At 42.7% G+C, this 19,930-nt stretch overlaps 1 protein-coding gene across 1 annotated transcript in view; it reads right to left on the bottom strand.

The window, feature by feature from the left end:
- Positions 1 to 19,930, bottom strand: part of crhr1 (corticotropin releasing hormone receptor 1) — a 166,349-nt gene that overhangs the window by 85,138 nt on the left and 61,281 nt on the right. Inside the window, exon 4 of the mRNA XM_021624572.2 lies at positions 18,236 to 18,355. Within this exon, the coding sequence (XP_021480247.1) occupies positions 18,236 to 18,355 (120 nt within the window). The remainder of the gene's footprint in view (positions 1 to 18,235; positions 18,356 to 19,930) is intronic.

Raw genomic sequence — 19,930 nt, 5'->3', positions numbered from 1 at the left:
TGAGGCAGGAAAATATGACAGTGCTATAGACAGGTTGATTGTTTAGCAACAAAACCGATGGCTGCACATCTATGGGCAAAACAGACGGGGTTGACTTAGATTGTTGACAACATGTAGGCCTAAACTGTATTTTGTCTCCAAATGTTTATTGAAAACATAAATACATTTGCACAATGAGCACTTCTTGTCTCTCAAATACGTTGTTACAGTTGTTGGCTAGCTAGCTAGCAATTTATTGACATATTAGCATAGACATAACATCAGTCAAAACACCTCAAAATAAGACATGACATCAAGATTAAAGATAAATCTAAAGGAAATCAGCCACCTACGATTCCCCATGTGGCAGCTTCATGTTGTCAGCTGCCTGACTGTTCAGAATCAGAACATCACAGGCCCTTCAGCTTCATCGGTGTGCGCACATCATTTTTGCATAATTTAAAAAGTCAATAATATTAGCTAACATACTAAAATCTCTATGTGCTGTGTGGACCAGGATACAGGAAGATGACATCACAACATAGCTCACAGAAGGTGCACTCTGACCCTTTTCAAATGGAAGTGAAATGCCATTCCATGGTGTACTGTACGTCTATGTTTATTTTATGGAAACACTGACATTTACTTATTAAATGAATATCCCTTTGGATTGTGTGCGATGACAGAAGAGAGGAAGGACTATCATCTTGAAAAAGGTCTCTGTCCTAAATGTCCACACAAACATGCAGATGTAATACTAATGTATGGGAGTTATCTTTTCTACAATGAAAGTGAAGGACTAGAGAAATGAAATCACAGAAAAGGATGTAAAGGATAGATCATGCGATAAATCATGTCTCTTAGGTCAGGTTGTGACATATGGATTAACACTTTGCTGTTTCTCACACTGTAATGTAACCTTCTGGAGTGGTGTATTTCTCTTATTTTAATGTAACCTTCTAGAGTGGTGTATTTCTCATTCTGTAATGTAACCTTCTAGAGTGGTGTGTTATCTAATTTACATGGCCCTTTCGTCCTGTTCCTAGGGCCTAAGTGGACAGAGAAAGAGTAATGGGGCCTATGGTGGTACTGCGGGTAGTTTCGTGTGTCCTCCACTTCCCTATCATCACTCGTCTTTAATGGTTAGTGACTAATTACTAGAGGGAATATCACATAAACAGGCCTAAGCACTTACTCCAGCAATTAAAAAAATCATCAACATTTTTAATCTACAGAATCAGAAGACTTTCATTTATTAAATTGGTGCATCCACACAAAACTAGGATTAATTTAACTCTACTGATCGTTTCTAGAGAAGCACACAAATTAATGTGCATTCACACATTGACCCTCTGAGAAAAGGAGGAAATGCTTGTTTCTGATAGTGATTAGTTGATTATGGTTGGAATGGGAGCTACATGAAAACAAAATCAATGACAGTCCTCTTTAACTAACATCAGCTAATTAAACTATCCCCATTGATGTCTCAAGAGTTTACTAAATCTTTCTTTGTAAATTATTAAAACAGATTTTGGTGTTGGTTTGAATCTTTTACACGACGTCAAACAGAGAGCGAGCAAGAGAGAGAGAGCGAGAGAGAAATACTGAGAACCAGGCATCTGTTACTGCAGTTTCCGTTTACTTTTTAAGTGGGTTTTTCCGAAAATGGATAATGACGGGAGAAATTGGTAAACAGTCCCTTTTCTTAACCAATTGAACATGAGAGCTTAAACCTTTACAAGATCCGCCGTGAAATGTCCCATGACCAACAGCCCAAATCATATTACATTGAATATATACATTAATATTCATTGCTCACCTTTCTATTGCATTTGTTTTTGTAACGCTTCCATGCCTTGACATTATTCAGATTGCAATCTGTGAAGGTGTGCCCTGAAAGTAGGACTAATTGATATTCAGAACTCTCCCTCTCTCAATTGTTTTTCCAGTCAGTCCGTCCTCTTCTCATCCCATACCTACTGAAAGAAACACATTCAGAGCTGATATGTTTAGCTAAAAAGTAGAGCATAGGCATACATAATGTACCCCCTTTCTGTTTGTCATGCCCATGACTACATCACTAACTGGTTTCCAAAAGTTTTCTAAACACTACCCAGTTCCCTCGGGGTGAATTCAAAACAAAAAAAAATAGACCTTGGGGGGAAATATGACACAAAAAAATGAGAAATAAAATACAACGGCACTGCACCATTTGACATTATGCATTATTCAAGATTTCAGTTCCAGTCAAATCACTGCCCTTGGGTATGTCTTGCTCTGGTGTAAAGAGCCATGGGCTGAATTACCAAGGATTTGAATAAGCAGTGTGTGAATTTGCATTACTGGTGTCCTAATTTACAAAACCTACCTCCCTCTCCATAGACAGAGAACCCATTAGGAATTCTACAACACGGTGCCCTCCGTAATTATTATTATTTTGACTCTATACTCCAAAGGTTTGGATGATTTGAAATCAAACAATGACTATGGGGTTAAAGTGCAGAATGTCCACTTTATTTTCAGGGTATCTATATTGGGTGACCCATTTAGAAATTACAGCAGTTTTTGTACATAGTCACCCCATTTTAGGAGAGCAAAAGTATTGGGACAAATTCACTCATGTGTAAAGTAAAAAGTAGAGTATTTGTTCCCATATTCCTAGCATGTAATGACTTTATCAAATCAAACTTTATTTGCCACATGCGCCGAATAAAGTGTTGACTTTACTGTGAAATGCTTACTTACAAGCCCTTAACCAACAGTGCAGTTAAAGAAGCAGAAAATATTTATCAAGTAGGCTAAAATAAAAAGTAACACAATAAGAATAACAATAACGAGTCTATATACTGTGCAGGGGGCACCGGTACCAAGTCAGTGTGCAGGGGTACAGGCTAGTTGAATCTGTGCAAGTAGGTGGGGGCAAAGTGACTATGCATAGGTAACAAACAAACAGTGAGTAGCAGCAGTGTACAAGGGGGAGGGGTCAATGTAATTTGTCCAGTGGTGATTTTTATGAACTGTTCAGCAGTCTAATGGCTTGGGGGTAGAAGCTGTTGAGGAGCCTTTTGGTCATAGACTTGGAGCTCTGCTACCGCTTGCCATGCGTAGAAGAGAAAACCGCATATAACTTGGTTGACTGGAGTCTGACAATTTTATGGGCTTTCCTCTGGCACCGCCTATTATATACGTAGGTCCTGGATGGCAGGAAGCTTAGCACCAGTGATGTACTGGGCCGTTCGCACTACCCTCTGTAGCGCCTTAAGGTCAGAATCCGAGCAGTTGCCATACCAGGTGGTGATGCAACCGGTCAGGATGCTATCAATGGTGCAGCTGTAGAACTTTTTGAGGAACTGGGGACCCATGCCAAATCTTTTCAGTCTCCTGAGCGGGAAAAGGTTTTGTTGTGCCCTTTTTACGACTGTCTTGGTATGTTTGGACCATGATGGTTCATTGGTGATGTGGACACCAAGGAACTTGAAACTATTGATCCTCTCCACTACAGCCCCGTCAATGTTAATGGGGGCCTGATCGGCCCGCCTTTTCCTGTAGTCCACGATCAGCTTATTTGTTGTCCTGGCACCACACTGCCTGTTCTCTGACCTCCTCCCTATAGGCAGTTTCATCATTGTCGGTGATCAGGCCTACCACTGTTGTGTCATCAGCAAACTTAATGATGGTGTTGGAGCCATGTTTGGCCACGCAGTCATGGGTGAACAGGGAATACAGGAGGGGACTAAGTACACACCCCTGTAGGTCTCCAGTGTTAAGGATCAGTGTGGCAGATGTGTTGTTGCCTACTCTTACAACCTGGGGGTGGCCCTTCAGGAAGTCCAGGATCCAGTTGCAGAGTCCCAGACTCCTTTAGTCCCAGACTCCTTAGCTTAGTGATGAGCTTTGTGGGCACAATGGTGTTGAACACTGAGCTGTAGTCAATGAACAGCATTCTCACATAGGTGTTCCTTTTGTCCAGGTGAGAAAGGGTAGTGTGGAGTGCGATTGAGATTGTGTCATCTGTGAATCTGTTGGGGTGGTATGCGAATTGGAGTCTAGGGTGTCCGGGAGGATGTTGATTTGAGCCATGACCAGCCTTTCAAAGCACTTCATGGCTACCGATGTGAGTGACATTGGGGCGGGGGTAATCATTTAGGCAGGTTACCTTCGCTTCTTTGGGCACAGAGACTGTGGTGGTCTGCTTGAAACATGTAGGTATTACAGACTCGGTCAGGGAGAGGTTGAAAATGTCAGTGAAGACACGTGACAGTTGGTCCACGCATGCTTTGAGTACAAGTCCTGGAAAACCATCTGGCCCAGCAGCTTTGTGAATGTTGACCTGTTTAAAGGTTTTGTTCAAATCGGCTACTTAGAGCGTTATCACACAATCATGCAGAACAGCTGGTGCTTTTATGCATGCTACAGTTTTGCTTGCCACAAAGCGAGCATTAAAGGCCTTTTGCTCATCTGGTAGGCTCACGTCACTGGGCAGATCGAGTCTGGGTTTCCCTTTGTAGTCCGTAATAGTTTTCAAACCCTGCCACATCCGACAAGCTTCAGACGGTGTAGTAGGATTCAATCTTAATGCTGTATTGACGCTTTGCTTGTTTGATGGTTAGTCTGAGGGCATAGCGGGATTTCTTATGTGTCCGGATTAGTCTCCCGCTTCTTGAAAGCGACAGCTCTAGCCTTTATCTCGAAGCGGATGTTGCCTGTAATCCATGGCTTCTGGTTGGGATATGTATGTACAGTCACTGTGGGGACGATGTCATCGATGCACTAATTGATGAAGCCGATGGCTGAGGTGGTGTATTCCTCAAAGCCATTGGATGAATCCCAGAACATATTTCAGTGTGTGCTAGCAAAACAGTCCTGTAGTGTAGCATCCGAGTCATCTGACCACTTCCATATTGAGCAAGTCACCGGTACTTCCTGCTTTAGATTTTGCTTGTAAGCAGGAATCAGGAGGATATAATTATGGTCAGATATGCCAAATGGATATCGGAGGAGATGTCACGTTCTGACCATCGTTCGTGTGTGTTTTCCTTGTTTTAGTGTTGGTCAGGACGTGAGCTGGTTGGGCATTCTATGTTGTGTGTCTGGTTTGTCTATTTCTATGTTTGGCCTGATATGGTTCTCAATCAGAGGCAGGTGTTAGTCATTGTCTCTGATTGGGAACCATATTTAGGTAGCCTGGGTTTCACTGTGTGTTTGTGGGTGATTGTCCTTAGTGTCCTTGTAACTGTCTTGTGTTGTGTTAGCCTAAACTGGTGCAAACTGTTTCGGTTTTCACATTACGTTTATTGTTTTCGTACAGTTCATGTTTCATCATTGTTGAATAAACATGGATCGCAATCTGCACGCTGCATTTTGGTCCGACTCTCCTTCACCCGAAGAAAGCCGTTACAGAATCACCCACCACAACAGGACCAAGCGGCGTGGTGAAAGGCAGCAGGAGCAGCGTAAAGAGGAATGGACATGGGAGGACGTTTTGGGCGGCAAGGGTTGTTACACTTGGGAGGAAATACTGGCTGGAAGAGATCGCCTCCCATGGGAACAGGTGGAGGCACTTAGGAGAGCAGAGGCAGCCGGAGAGAGGAGCCGGCGATACGAGGGAACACGGTTGGCAAGGAAGCCCGGGAGTCAGCCCCAAAAATGTATTGGGGGGGGCTCACAGGGAGTATGGCTACGCCAGGTAGGAGACCTGCGCAAACTCCCTGTGCTTACCGGGGGGCTAGAGAGACCGGGCAGGCACCGTGTTATGCTGTGGTGCGCACGGTGTCTCCAGTGCGGGTGCATAGCCCGGTGCGGTACATTCCAGCTCCGTGTATCGGCCGGGCTAGAGTGAGCATCGAGCCAAGTGCCATGAAGCCGGCTCTACGCATCTGGTCTCCAGTGCGTCTACTTGGGCCGGCTTACATGGCACCAGCCTTGCGCTCGGTGTCTCCGGTTCGCCTGCATAGTCCAGTGCGGGCTATTCCACCTCGCCGCACTGGCAGGGCAACCGAGAGCATTCAACCAGGTAAGGTTGGGCAGGCTCGGTGCTCAAGAGCACCAGTGTGCCTGCACGGTCCGGTCTACCCAGTACCACCTCCACGCACCAGCCCTCCGGTGGCAGCTCCCCGCACCAGGCTTCCTGTGCGTGTTCTCGGCCCAGTACCACCAGTGCCAGCACCACGCATCAGGCCTACAGTGCGCCTCGCCTGTCCAGCGCTGTCAGAGCCTTCCTCCTCTCCAGCGCTGCCGGAGTCTCCCGCCTGTTTAGCGCTGCCAGAGTCTCCCGCCTGTTTAGCGCTGCCAGAGTCTCCCGCCTGTTTAGCGCTGCCAGAGTCTCCCGCCTGTTTAGCGCTGCCAGAGTCTCCCGCCTGTTTAGCGCTGCCAGAGTCTCCCGCCTGTTTAGCGCTGCCAGAGTCTCCCGCCTGTTTAGCGCTGCCAGAGTCTCCCGCCTGTTTAGCGCTGCCAGAGTCTCCCGCCTGTTTAGCGCTGCCAGAGTCTCCCGCCTGTTTAGCGCTGCCAGAGTCTCCCGCCTGTTTAGCGCTGCCAGAGTCTCCCGCCTGTTTAGCGCTGCCAGAGTCTCCCGCCTGTTTAGCGCTGCCAGAGTCTCCCGCCTGTTTAGCGCTGCCAGTCTGCAAGGAGCTGCCAGTCTGCAAGGAGCTGCCAGTCTGCAAGGAGCTGCCAGTCTGCAAGGAGCTGCCAGTCTGCAAGGAGCTGCCAGTCTGCAAGGAGCTGCCAGTCTGCAAGGAGCTGCCAGTCTGCAAGGAGCTGCCAGTCTGCAAGGAGCTGCCAGTCTGCAAGGAGCTGCCAGTCTGCAAGGATGCCGCCAGTCTGCAAGGATGCCGCCAGAGCTGCAGGATGCCGCCAGAGCCGCCAGAGCTGCAGGATGCCGCCAGAGCCGCCAGTCTGCAAGGAGCCGCCAGAGCCGCCAGTCTGCAAGGAGCCGCCAGAGCCGCCAGTCTGCAAGGAGCCGCCAGAGCCGCCAGTCAGCATGGAGCAGCCAGGGCCGCCAGTCAGCATGGAGCAGCCAGGGCCGCCAGTCAGCATGGAGCAGCCAGGGCCGCCAGTCAGCATGGAGCAGCCAGGGCCGCCAGTCAGCATGGAGCAGCCTTCACCCGCCAGTCAGCATGGAGCAGCCTTCACCCGAAGAAAGCCGTTACAGGAGAGCTTTGTTTGCATCTCTGTGTGTGGAGTAAAGGTGGTCTAGGATTCCCCCCCCCCCCCCCCCCCCCTAGTTGCACATGACATGCTGGTAAAAATTTGGTAAAACTGATTTAAGTTTGCCTGCATTATAGTCCCTGGCCACTAGGAGCGCCACTTCTGGGTGAGCATTTTCTTCTTTGCTTATGGCCTTATAGAGTTGGTTGAGAGCGGTCTTAGTGTCAGCTTCACTTTGTGGTTGGTAAATAGTCGGCTACAAATAATACAGATGAAAACTCACTTAGTAGACCGTGTGGTCGACTTATTAGGTACTCTACCTCAGGCGAGCAATACATCGAGACTTCTTTAATTTTAGACATCGCGAACCAGCTGTTTTTGACAAAAAGACCCCCAACCCCACCCCTCGTCTTACCAGAGGTTGCTTCTCTGTTCTGCCATTGCATGGAAAATCCCGCCAGTTCTATATTGTCAGTTTCTTCGTTTAGCCACGTCTCGGTGAAGCATAAGATGTTACAGTTAATGTCCCCGTTGGTAGGGTAATCTTAATAGTAGGTCATACATTTTTTTTCCAATGATTGCACGTTAGCAACACGAATGGAAGGCATTGGGAGTTTGCTCGGTTGCCTCTGGATTCTCAGAAGGATCCCCGATCTGCGTCCCCTTTTCCGGCATCTTTTCTTCACGCAAAAGGCGTGGATCTGGGCCTTTTCCAGTGAAAGCAGGATATCCTTCTTGTCGGACTTGTTAATTAACGGAAAAAGTTTATTTCAGTCCACTGTGAGTTGTCGCGTTTCTGATGTCCAGAAGTTATTTTCGGTCATAAGAGATGGTAGTAGCAACATTATGTACACAATAAGTAAAAAAATAAGTTACACAAAACGCCAAAAAATACAAAATTGCACATTTGGTTGGGAGAATGTAAAACGTCAGCCATGTTCTTTGGCGCCATCTTAAATCAATCTTGTGACTCTATACATTTGTTGGCTGCATTTGCTTTGGTTGTTTTTCAGAATATTTTGTTCGCAACAAAAATTATATAGGTGTCATAACCAGCCATAAAATAATGCAATATATGTCACAACAGGTCTAAAAATATGTGTTATGACAATGTTATGTCAGCTGTTATGACATGACACGGTTATGACCATGTCATAACGTGTTATGAATCTGGGTGTCAAGCAAATTGTTACCCAATTATCATACCCCCAAGACATGATAACCTCTCACCATTTCAATAACATGGGAGGTTAGCAATTTCTTGGGGGGTGGGGTGATATTTGTTTGTCTAACTTTCTCACTCATCATGGAAGCATCCACATTCATGTTGAAGTTTTTAGAAACATTATATTCTTATTTACAATAAAAGGGACTCCAAAATGACACAATCAATTATTTACCATTCATTTCTATTGGGCACAAAATCAACGCAACCCAAACAAATAGCAAATGCGTCCAACAAATTTGTAGAGTCACAAGCTTGATGTAGTCATTGCATTCTATGAATATGGGACCAAATACTTAAATGTCCACTACTTTAACATACACTATATATACAAAAATATGTGGACACCCCTTCAAATTAGTGGATTCGGCTATTTCAGCCACACACGTTGCTGACAGGTGTATAAAATCAATCACACCGCCATGCAATCTCCATAGGCAACATTGACAGTAGAATGGCCTTACTGAAGAGCTCAGTGACTGTCAACGTTGCGCCGTCATAGGTTGCCACCTTTCCAACAAGTTTGTTTGTTAAATTTCTGCCCTGCTAGAGCTGCCCCGGTCAACTGTGAGTGCCATTATTGTGAAGTGGAAACCTCTAGGTGCAACAACGACTCAGCCACAAAATGGTAGGCTACACAAGCACTCAGAACGGGATTGCTGAGTGCTGAAGCGCGTAAAAATCATCTGTCCTTGGTTGCAACACTCACTACCGAGTTCCAAACTGCCTCTGGATGCAACGTCAGCACAAGAACTGTCAGTCGGGACCTTTATGAAATGGGTTTCCATGGCCGAGCAGCCGCACAGACGCCTAAGATCACCATGCGCAATCCATGCGCTAGCGTTGGCTGGAGTGGTTTAAAGCTCGCCGCCATTGAAACTCTGGAGCAGTGGAAACTCGCTCTCTGGAGTATTGACTCACGCTTCAGATGCCAGGAGGATGCTTCCTTCCCCAATGCATAGTGCCAACTGTAAAATTTGGTGTAGGAGGAATAATGGTTTGGGCTAGGCCCCTTAGTTCAAGTGAAGGGAAATCTTAATTTTAATTAGGGGTACATACATTTTAGACCATTCTGTGCTTCCAACTTTGTGGAAACAGTTTGGGGAAGGCCCTTTCCTGTTTCAGCATGACAATGCCCCCGTGCACAAAGTGAGGTCCATACAGAAATGGTTTGTAGAGATCGGTATGGAAGAACTTGACTGGCCAGCACAGAGCCCTGACCTCAACCCAATTGAAAACAATTTGGATGTATTGGAACACCGACTGAGAACTTGACCTAATCGCCCAACAACAGTGCTCACTCTCTTTCCCTTCTCTCTCTCTGTCCCTCTCTCTCTCTGACTGTTTAACTGTCTTCCTCTATTTTACTCTCTAAAATGCAAAAGTGTTCATATACACTTGTCATGCCTCCCTCTCCTTGGTGAGGATCAAAAGGACCCACAGCAAGGCAAATGTTTGAGGATAATCTCTACAGACCAGACAGCATGGAGCGGTCGATCATGTGCTGAAAGACTACTGTAGCTCTGCTGGAGTCACTTTTCTTGATAACTTTGACACCTTCTGGAAACAGAAGATACTCTACAGGAATGACAGAGTCCATCCAAATCACCTTGGCTCGTGGACTCTGTCCACACATTTCAAGGCTGCGTTGAAACAATGACTGGTAAATGATCCAAGATCAGCTCAGTTAATCCCTACCATTGTATGACAATGAGTCGTCATAATTCTGCATCAAATGCACATGATCTTATGGGCACTGTCAAACACAATATAAGTAATTTAATTTATGTACCCCTAATTTCACCGAATATATCCGTTTATCCTTCAGATATTGTATGCAGTAATCATGAGCCTATAAACCAGAGTTACACTGTTAGCACTGAGGCGGTGTGCAATCGTAGGAAGACCACTTTATGCAGCTCACCCTGCACTATCAGCTCCAATGTAAACATCATAAGTAAGTCTACCTCTGATAAGCTTCCCAGTAAAGCATTAAAAACAATCAAACAACCCAGAGAAGTGCTAAACAATAGCCCATATTAACATATGTAGCCTAAGAAACAAGGTCCATGAAGTCAATAACTTGCTTGTAACAGATGACATTCATATTCTGACTATCTCTGAGACTCACTTAGTTTAGGTTCATCACCTAAACCCCATTCTTGTGGGAAGCTGCTATAGACCACCAAGTGCTAACAGTCAGTATCTGGATAATGTGTGTGAAATGCTTTATAATGTATGTGATGTCAGAGAAGTATATTTTCTGGGTGATTTAAATATTGACTGGATATCATCAAGCTGCCCACTCAGGAAAAAAAACTTAACCAGCGCCTGCAACCTGGATTAGGTTGTCAGTAAACCTACCAGGGTAGTTACAAACAGCACAGGAATTAAATCCCCAATATGTATTGATCACATCTTTATTAATGCTGCAGATATTTGCTTTAAAGCAGTATCAAAATCCATAGGATGTAGTGATCACAATATAATAGCCATATCTAGGAAAACCAAAGTTCCAAAGGCTGGGTCTAATATAGTGTATAAGAAGTCATACAATAAGTTTTGTTGTGATTCATATGTTGATGATGTAAAGAATATTGGCTGGTCTGTGGCGTGTAATGAGGAGCAACCAGGCACTGCACGTGAAGCATTTATGAAATTACTTATTCCAGTTACTAACAAGCACGCACCCATTAAGAAAAGGACTGTAAAAACTGTTAAATCCCCTTGGATTGATGAGGAATTAAAAAATTGTATAGTTGAGAGGGATGAGGCAAAAGGTATGGAAAATAAGTCTGGCAGCTCAACTGATTGGCAAACGTACTGCAAATTAAGAATTCATGCGACTAAACTAAATAAAAAGAAACTACACCATGAAACAAATAAATTATATTTAAAAAATGACAGTAAAAAGCTTTGGGGCACCTTAAATGAAATTTTGGGAAAAAAAGCCAACTCGGCTCCTTCATTCATTGAATCAGATGGCTCATTCATCCCAAAGCCCACTGATATTGCAAACTACTTTAATGACATTTTCATTGGCAAGATAAGCAAACTCCGCAACAAACGCTGTCACTACACTTCCAAGTATATCGGACCAAATTATGAAAGACAGGAATTGTACTTTTGAATTCCGCAAAGTCAGTGTGGAAGAGGTGAAAAATTATTGTTGTCTGTCAACAATGACAAGCCACCGGGGTCTGACAATCTGGATGGAAAATTACTGAGGATAATAGCAGATGATATTGCCACTCCTATTTGCCACATCTTCAATTTAAGCCTACTAGAGAGCGTGTGCCCTCAGGCCTGGAGGGACGCAAAAGTCATTCCGCTACCCATGAATAGTAAAGCCCCCTTTACTGGCTCAAATAGCTGACCAATCAGCCTGTTACCAACCCTTAGAAAACTTCTGGAAAAAATTGTGTTTGACCAGATACAATGCTATTTCACAGTAAACAAATTGACAACAGAATTCCAGCTTGCATATAGGAAAGGACACTCAACAAGCAGAGCACTTACACAAATGACTGATGATTGGCTAAGAGAAATTGATGATAAAATAATTGTGGGGGCTGTCTTGTTAGACTTCAGTGCAGCTTTTGACATTATCGATCATAGTCTGCTGCCGGAAAAACTTGTGTCATGGCTTTACACCCCCTGCTATAACATGGATAAAGAGTTACTTGTCTAACATAACACAGAAGGTGTTCTTTAATGGGATCCTATCAAATATAATCCAGTTAGAATCAGGAATTCCCTAGGGTAGCTGTTTCAGCCCCTTGCTTTTTAAAAGATTTTACTAATGACATGCCACTGACTGAGTAAAGCCAGAGTGTCTATGTATGCGGATGACTCAACACTATACACGTCAGCTACTACAGCGACTGAAATGACTGCAACACTCAAAGAGCTACAGTTAGTTTCAGAGCGGGTGGCAAGGAATAAGTTAGCCCTAAATATTTCTAAAACTAAAATCGTTGTATTTTGAACAAAACACTCACTAAACCTCAACTAAATATTGTAATAAAAAATGTGGAAATTGAGTAAGTTGAGATAACTAAACTGCCTGGAGTAATCCTAGATTGTAAACTGTCATGGTCAAAACATCTTGACACAGTATTAGCTAAGATGGGGAGAAGTCTGTCTATAATAATGTGATGCTCTGCCTTCTTTACAACATTATCAACAAGGCTGGTCAAAATCTCCTGGCTGAAAGTGGAGGACACTTTTATTTGAGGGGTATTGACATGAATGCACTGAGCTGTCTGTCTAAACTACTGGCACATAGCTCAGACACCCATACATACCCCACAAGACATGCCACAAGAGGTCTCTTCACAGTCCCCAAGTCCAGAGGCACACAGTACTGAGAGGCACACAGTACTACAAAGAGCCATGACTACATTGAACTCCATGACTACATTGAATTCCACATCAGGTAACTGACGCAAACAGTAAAATTAGATTTAAAAAACAGAGAAAAAAAACACATTGTGGAACAGTGGGGACTGTGAAGCAACACAAACATTGGCCCACACACACGCGTTAATTTATCATCGAATCACAGCCTACTTCAATTTGATGATTTAACAAAAGCGCATTCGTGAAAAAAGCACAATCTTTGTGCAAATGTACCTAACCATAAACATCAACGCCTTTCTTAAAATCCACACACAAGTATATGTAGTTAAAAGAAATTCAAGCAGAGGCAGGGTATATGCAGCAGTTTGGGCCGCCTTCCTCGTTTGAACTGTTGAAAGGCCATTTTATTCCTAACAAAGCCGTAATTAATTTGCTAGAATTTTACATAATTATGACATAACATTGAAGGTTGTGCAATGTAACAGTAACATTTAGACTTAGGGTTGCCACCCGTTTGGAATGGCAGCAGCAGGCTCGTAAGCATTCATTCAAACAGCAGCTCTTAACCATTCATTCAAACAGCAGCTCTTAATGACTTCAAGCCAATCAACTCCCGAGATTAGGCTGGCAATACTAAAGTGCCTATAAGAATATCCAATAGTCAAAGGTATAGGAAATACAAATGAAATAGAGAGAAATAGTTCTATAATTCTTATAATAACTACAACCTAAAACTTCTTAACTAGGCATATGGAAGACTCATGTTAGAAGAAACCACCAGCTTTCATGTGTTCTCATGTTCTGAGCAAGGAACTTAAACGTTAGCTTTCTTACATGGCACATATTGCACTTTTACTTTCTTCTCGAACACTTTGTTTTTGCATTATTTAAACCAAATTGAACATGTTTCATTATTTATGAGGCTAAGTTGATTTTATTGATGTATTATATTAAGTTAAAATAAAAGTGTGAATTGTTCATTCAGTATTGTTGTAATTGTCATTTATTACATATACATACAGTGCCTTGCGAAAGTATTCGGCCCCCTTGAACTTTGCGACCTTTTGCCACATTTCAGGCTTCAAACATAAAGATATAAAACTGTACTTTTTTTGTGAAGAATCAACAACAAGTGGGACACAATCATGAAGTGGAACGACATTTATTGGATTTTTTTTTTTTTTTTGACAAATCAAAAACTGAAAAATTGGGCGTGCAAAATTATTCAGCCCCCTTAAGTTAATACTTTGTATTGCCACCTTTTGCTGCGATTACAGCTGTAAGTCGCTTGGGGTATGTCTATCAGTTTTGCACATCGAGAGACTGAAATGTTTTCCCATTCCTCCTTGCAAAACAGCTCGAGCTCAGTGAGGTTGGATGGAGAGCATTTGTGAACAGCAGTTTTCAGTTCTTTCCACAGATTCTCGATTGGATTCAGGTCAGGACTTTGACTTGGCCATTCTAACACCTGGATATGTTTATTTATGAACCATTCCATTGTAGATTTTGCTTTATGTTTTGGATCATTGTCTTGTTGGAAGACAAATCTCTGTCCCAGTCTCAGGTCTTTTGCAGACTACATCAGGTTTTCCAGAATGGTCCTGTATTTGGCTCCATCCATCTTCCCATCAATTTTAACCATCTTCCCTGTCCCTGCTGAAGAAAAGCAGGCCCTAACCATGATGCTGCCACCACCATGTTTGACAGTGGGGATGGTGCGTTCAGCTGTGTTGCTTTTACGCCAAACATAACGTTTTGCATTGTTGCCAAAAAGTTCCATTTTGGTTTCATCTGACCAGAGCACCTTCTTCCACATGTTTAGTGTGTCTCCCAGGTGGCTTGTGGCAAACTTTAAACAACACTTTTTATGGATATCTTTAAGAAATGGCTTTCTTCTTGCCACTCTTCCATAAAGGCCAGATTTGTGCAATATACAACTGATTGTTGTCCTATGGACAGAGTCTCCCACCTCAGCTGTAGATCTCTGCAGTTCATCCAGAGTGATCATGGGCCTCTTGGCTGCATCTCTGATCAGTCTTCTCCTTGTATGAGCTGAAAGTTTAGAGGGACGGCCAGGTCTTGGTAGATTTGCAGTGGTCTGATACTCCTTCCATTTCAATATTATCGCTTGCACAGTGTTCCTTGGGATGTTTAAAGCTTGGGAAATCTTTTTGTATCCAAATCCGGCTTTAAACTTCTTCACAACAGTATCTCGGACCTGCCTGGTGTGTTCCTTGTTCTTCATGATGCTCTCTGCGCTTTTAACAGACCTCTGAGACTATCACAGTGCAGGTGCATTTATACGGAGACTTGATTACACACAGGTGGATTGTATTTATCATTAGTCATTTAGGTCAACATTGGATCATTCAGAGATCCTCACTGAACTTCTGGAGAGAGTTTGCTGCACTGAAAGTAAAGGGGCTGAATAATTTTGCACTCCCAATTTTTCAGTTTTTGATTTGTTAAAAAAGTTTGAAATATCCAATAAATGTCGTTACACTTCATGATTGTGTCCCACTTGTTGTTGATTCTTCAGAAAAAAATACAGTTTTATATCTTTATGTTTGAAGCCTGAAATGTGGCAAAAGGTCGCAAAGTTCAAGGGGGCCGAATACTTTCGCAAGGCACCACACACACACACACACACGCCGATTAATTGGTATCGGCTTTTTTGGTCCTCCAATAATCGGTATCGGCGTTGAAAAATCATAATCGGTCAACCTCTAGTAAACTTCCATGAGAACAGAGAGGAGCAGACAGGCCCCTAGATGGGGATAACCTTAGAACACATCTACAATATCACTGAGGTGTACCACACTGGTCGTAAAAGAAGTCCAGTGGACTTTCCACCTCCAAATTAAATGTCAACAATAATCATTCCTTGCCATGTGTAGTTTCAACAACAATGCAACTAGTAAAATGCTCTAATCATGTTCCGTTAAGATAACATTTCAGAATAAATCGGTAGGATAACTGGTCCCCTTTAGTACCAGTACCAATCCCGGCACAGTCAGTCCAGGCACAATCAGTCAAAAGGTTAGAGACCTAACAAGTCAAATTGCTATTGATGACAGCGACAGAAGAGATAGTGCTCACTCAGATTGCAACACGTGGAAGGGAATCACTTTTCTGATGGTTAACACACATGCCTCTACAGTGGCAAGAAAAAGTATGTGAACCCTTCGTAATTATCTGGATTTCTGCATCAATTTGACTTAAAATTTGATCTGATCACAACAATAGACAAACTCAGTGTGCTTAACCTCTTTCAGCTAGGGGGCACTATTTTTATGTTTGGAAAAATAACATTCCCAATGTAAACGGCCTATTTCTCAGGCTCAAATGCTAGAACATGCATATAATTGACAGATTAGGATAGAAAACACTCTAAAGTTTCCAAAACTGTCAAAAATATTGTCTGAGTATAACAGAACTGATATTGCAGGCGAAACCTGAGTAAAATCAAACCAGGAAGTGGCTTCTATTTTGAAAGCTCCAAAGGTAAGTGATTCATTTTATTGCTTTTCTGATTTTCGTGACCAAGCTACTTTGATGCTAGGTGTTCATAATGTTTCGTCTAGTGATCGATAAACTTACAAACGCTTGGATTGCTTTCGCTGTAAAGCATATTTTGAAAATCTGACATGTCCAGGTGGATTAACAAAATGCTAAGCTGTGTTTTGCTATATTGCACGAATATAAATATTTTTAGTAATATTATTTGAATGTGGTGCTATGCAATTCAGCAGTTATTGATGACAATAGGTAACACCCAAATGATTGTATATTTTTGTCTATATTGAAGACAATTTAAATATTCACAGTGTAGGTTGGAAAAAGCCAGACCCCCCCAGGATAGGAGAGAGCGGAGTTGGGACAGTTTTAAACATTCTCTGTATTGCATTGCTGTATGGAGAAGTTAAAAATCAATTTGTTACAAGAGAGAGACTGTGCCCCCAAATGTCAACATCAGAAGATTGGACATTGGAACATTAGTTTTGGAATCCAAATGTTTGGAATGGTCGGTGGGGAGCCAAACAATAATCATGTCATATCACTTAGCATTTGGTCATGTCATTACGGATCGTATAACAAGATAACTGTATCTTTAAGAGATTTCACAATGTAGATATCAGATTTACATCTAAATGTTGTAATCTTATATGATTAAATATGAAGCTATTTGTGAAAAGATAGCAATGTGATTTTAGCCTTCTAAATGAGATAATTGTTTTTCATATGAACATTTTCCAAGTCAGCAATCATGCCCATGTGAGCACAGACATTGTGGCAACTTGACGGAACCACCTTCAAAGGCAAGAGCTTGAAATGACTCGCTGAAGAATGAACATATTAGAGCAGAGAATGTGAGGATCATCCACACGTTAAAATGTTTGGAATTTAAATCTCTACAGATGACAGCGTTGAGCAGTGGCTACATGGCTGACAAATGTTTAAAATCTACAAGACCAGAAAGTGGTAAGACACTCACAAGTGAAGAAGATAAAGACTATACCGGAACATGCAGTCTACAGCTGTTTTAGTAAACTCGAGCAAAGACCACTGTGTGCAACATCTGGAGGATCCATTTTAGCACACACTCAGAGTCAAAGAAAACAAAATCTACAAAGGACAGTGGGGCCTCTGGTGGACAAACCAGAGACTTCTGTTGAACTACTCCCCAAAGGCATAGTCGGACCGGGTGGTTTCAACAGAGAGATGACAAAGACATACAAGCATAAATATTTACATTGCAATTATTTTCGAATGAGCGGTGGTTGATGTGCACAGTATTCATTCTCATGAGCATAGCTTCCATATGTATGTACCAGCCCATTCCCTTTGTCTCTCTCGCTCTCCTTATCTTTCCCCTCCCTTCCCATTGTGTAACCAAATGGTCATATCGGGTTAGTCCACTAGGGACTTTTCATTGCATGATGTTAGTAATCGATAATCTATTTTGTGTGTGTGTTTATATAATTATGTGTGATTATTTAGTTAGTTAGTAAATAAATAAGCCGTTTTGTGTATCGCAGATTCATCATTTAGGCTACGGTTTGTGCAGATTTACGAGGTCAAAAATGTTCAGAATGAGACTGATTTGAGGAAATTATTTATTATTGACTGTTATGATAGAGATATTCTGATATATTCTTGTGTTAATTCAGGAAACGGTGACTCATTAAACAAACTTTTCCTAAGGTGCCCCAAGTTATTAATGAGTGAGTTGTTGCATTATTAATTTAATCACGTAATAATTAAACGTAGGTCATTTTTCGATAAAATAGCATGTCATCACATGAATGATAGTCACGTCACGACACACTCTAACATGCACAGCTGTACAAAGATTTACTCGGATGTTTGCATTTGCATGCATACGTGTGTGTGTGTTTGTGTACTGTATGAGTCTTGAGACAGGCCTGCATAAATAAACAATAGCTAAACCCTGAAAATCGATATACAACTGTGGATATTGGACAGACACGCACAAATAAGCATTGTCAATGGGGCTCTACTCACTGGTGGTGTTGTATTTGACACCATAGAACATCTCTGGACATGGCCGTGACACCCACTCCCCTGCAGTGCTCTTGGGCCAGCAGGTACCGATGGGATCGATGGACATGTTACAGAACAGGCCTGAGTGACAGAGAAAGGAGGGAGGGAGATAGAGAGACAGACACATAGAAGAGGATCACAAAAGGAAAGAGGACAAGAGAAAAAAAGCCAGCATTACAACCAGTGGAGTTGTGTCTGTGATTGTGGACGGACAGAGGTTAAAGAGCACATTGTCACAGCTGTCGAACAGAAAGTGGATGGTAAATTAAGGAACAGGACCTGACCACTGTGACCTGCCTAGCAGTGCTTACAGGTAACTGGACCTGGCGACAGCAGGATCGACCACACACACGCATGGTCACAGACGTCGTAACCATGGCACCAGTCATCAACTGAGCTGCAGTCTCAGGGCGTGTCCAGCTGTATTCAATTATAATAACCCGTAACTTTTCTAATGTTTGAAAATTGTACGTTTTGGAAAGTTGTACCATGTTAACCCATTACATTTAACATTTACATCCCTCTTATATGAGGCGGTGTTAAACAGTAGGAAGTCACTGCTTTTAGACCACCCCTCAATCTATAAATGGCAACAATTACAAAGTTTGTTTACAAATACTTGAAATGTGCAAAGTGCAAACTAGGATTACAGTTGCCATGCAGTAATGTATACTCACAATACAGCTACACTGTATCTGACTATGTACAGTGCCTTGCGAAAGTATTCGGCCCCCTTGAACTTTGCGACCTTTTGCCACATTTCAGGCTTCAAACAAAGATATAAAACTGTATTTTTTTGTGAAGAATCAACAACAAGTGGGACACAATCTGGAAGTGGAACGACATTTATTGGATATTTCAAACTTTTTTAACAAATCAAAAACTGAAAAATTGGGCGTGCAAAATTATTCAGCCCCTTTACTTTCAGTGCAGCAAACTTTCTCCAGAAGTTCAGTGAGGATCTCTGAATGATCCAATGTTGACCTAAATGACTAATGATGATAAATACAATCCACCTGTGTGTAATCAAGTCTCCGTATAAATGCACCTGCACTGTGATAGTCTCAGAGGTCCGTTAAAAGCGCAGAGAGCATCATGAAGAACAAGGAACACACCAGGCAGGTCCGAGATACTGTTGTGAAGAAGTTTAAAGCCGGATTTGGATACAAAAAGATTTCCCAAGCTTTAAACATCCCAAGGAGCACTGTGCAAGCGATAATATTGAAATGGAAGGAGTATCAGACCACTGCAAATCTACCAAGACCTGGCCGTCCCTCTAAACTTTCAGCTCATACAAGGAGAAGACTGATCAGAGATGCAGCCAAGAGGCCCATGATCACTCTGGATGAACTGCAGAGATCTACAGCTGAGGTGGGAGACCCTGTCCATAGGACAACAATCAGTCGTATATTGCACAAATCTGGCCTTTATGAAAGAGTGGCAAGAAGAAAGCCATTTCTTAAAGATATCCATAAAAAGTGTTGTTTAAAGTTTGCCACAAGCCACCTGGGAGACACACCAAACATGTGGAAGAAGGTGCTCTGGTCAGATGAAACCAAAATTGAACTTTTTGGCAACAATGCAAAACGTTATGTTTGGCGTAAAAGCAACACAGCTGAACACACCATCCCCACTGTCAAACATGGTGGTGGCAGC

This window comes from Oncorhynchus mykiss, chromosome 12 (assembly GCF_013265735.2).
Source record: "Oncorhynchus mykiss isolate Arlee chromosome 12, USDA_OmykA_1.1, whole genome shotgun sequence".
NCBI lineage: Eukaryota > Metazoa > Chordata > Actinopteri > Salmoniformes > Salmonidae > Oncorhynchus > Oncorhynchus mykiss.
The sequence above is the reverse complement of the archived record's forward strand: the minus strand, read 5'-3'. Positions and strand labels throughout refer to the sequence as shown.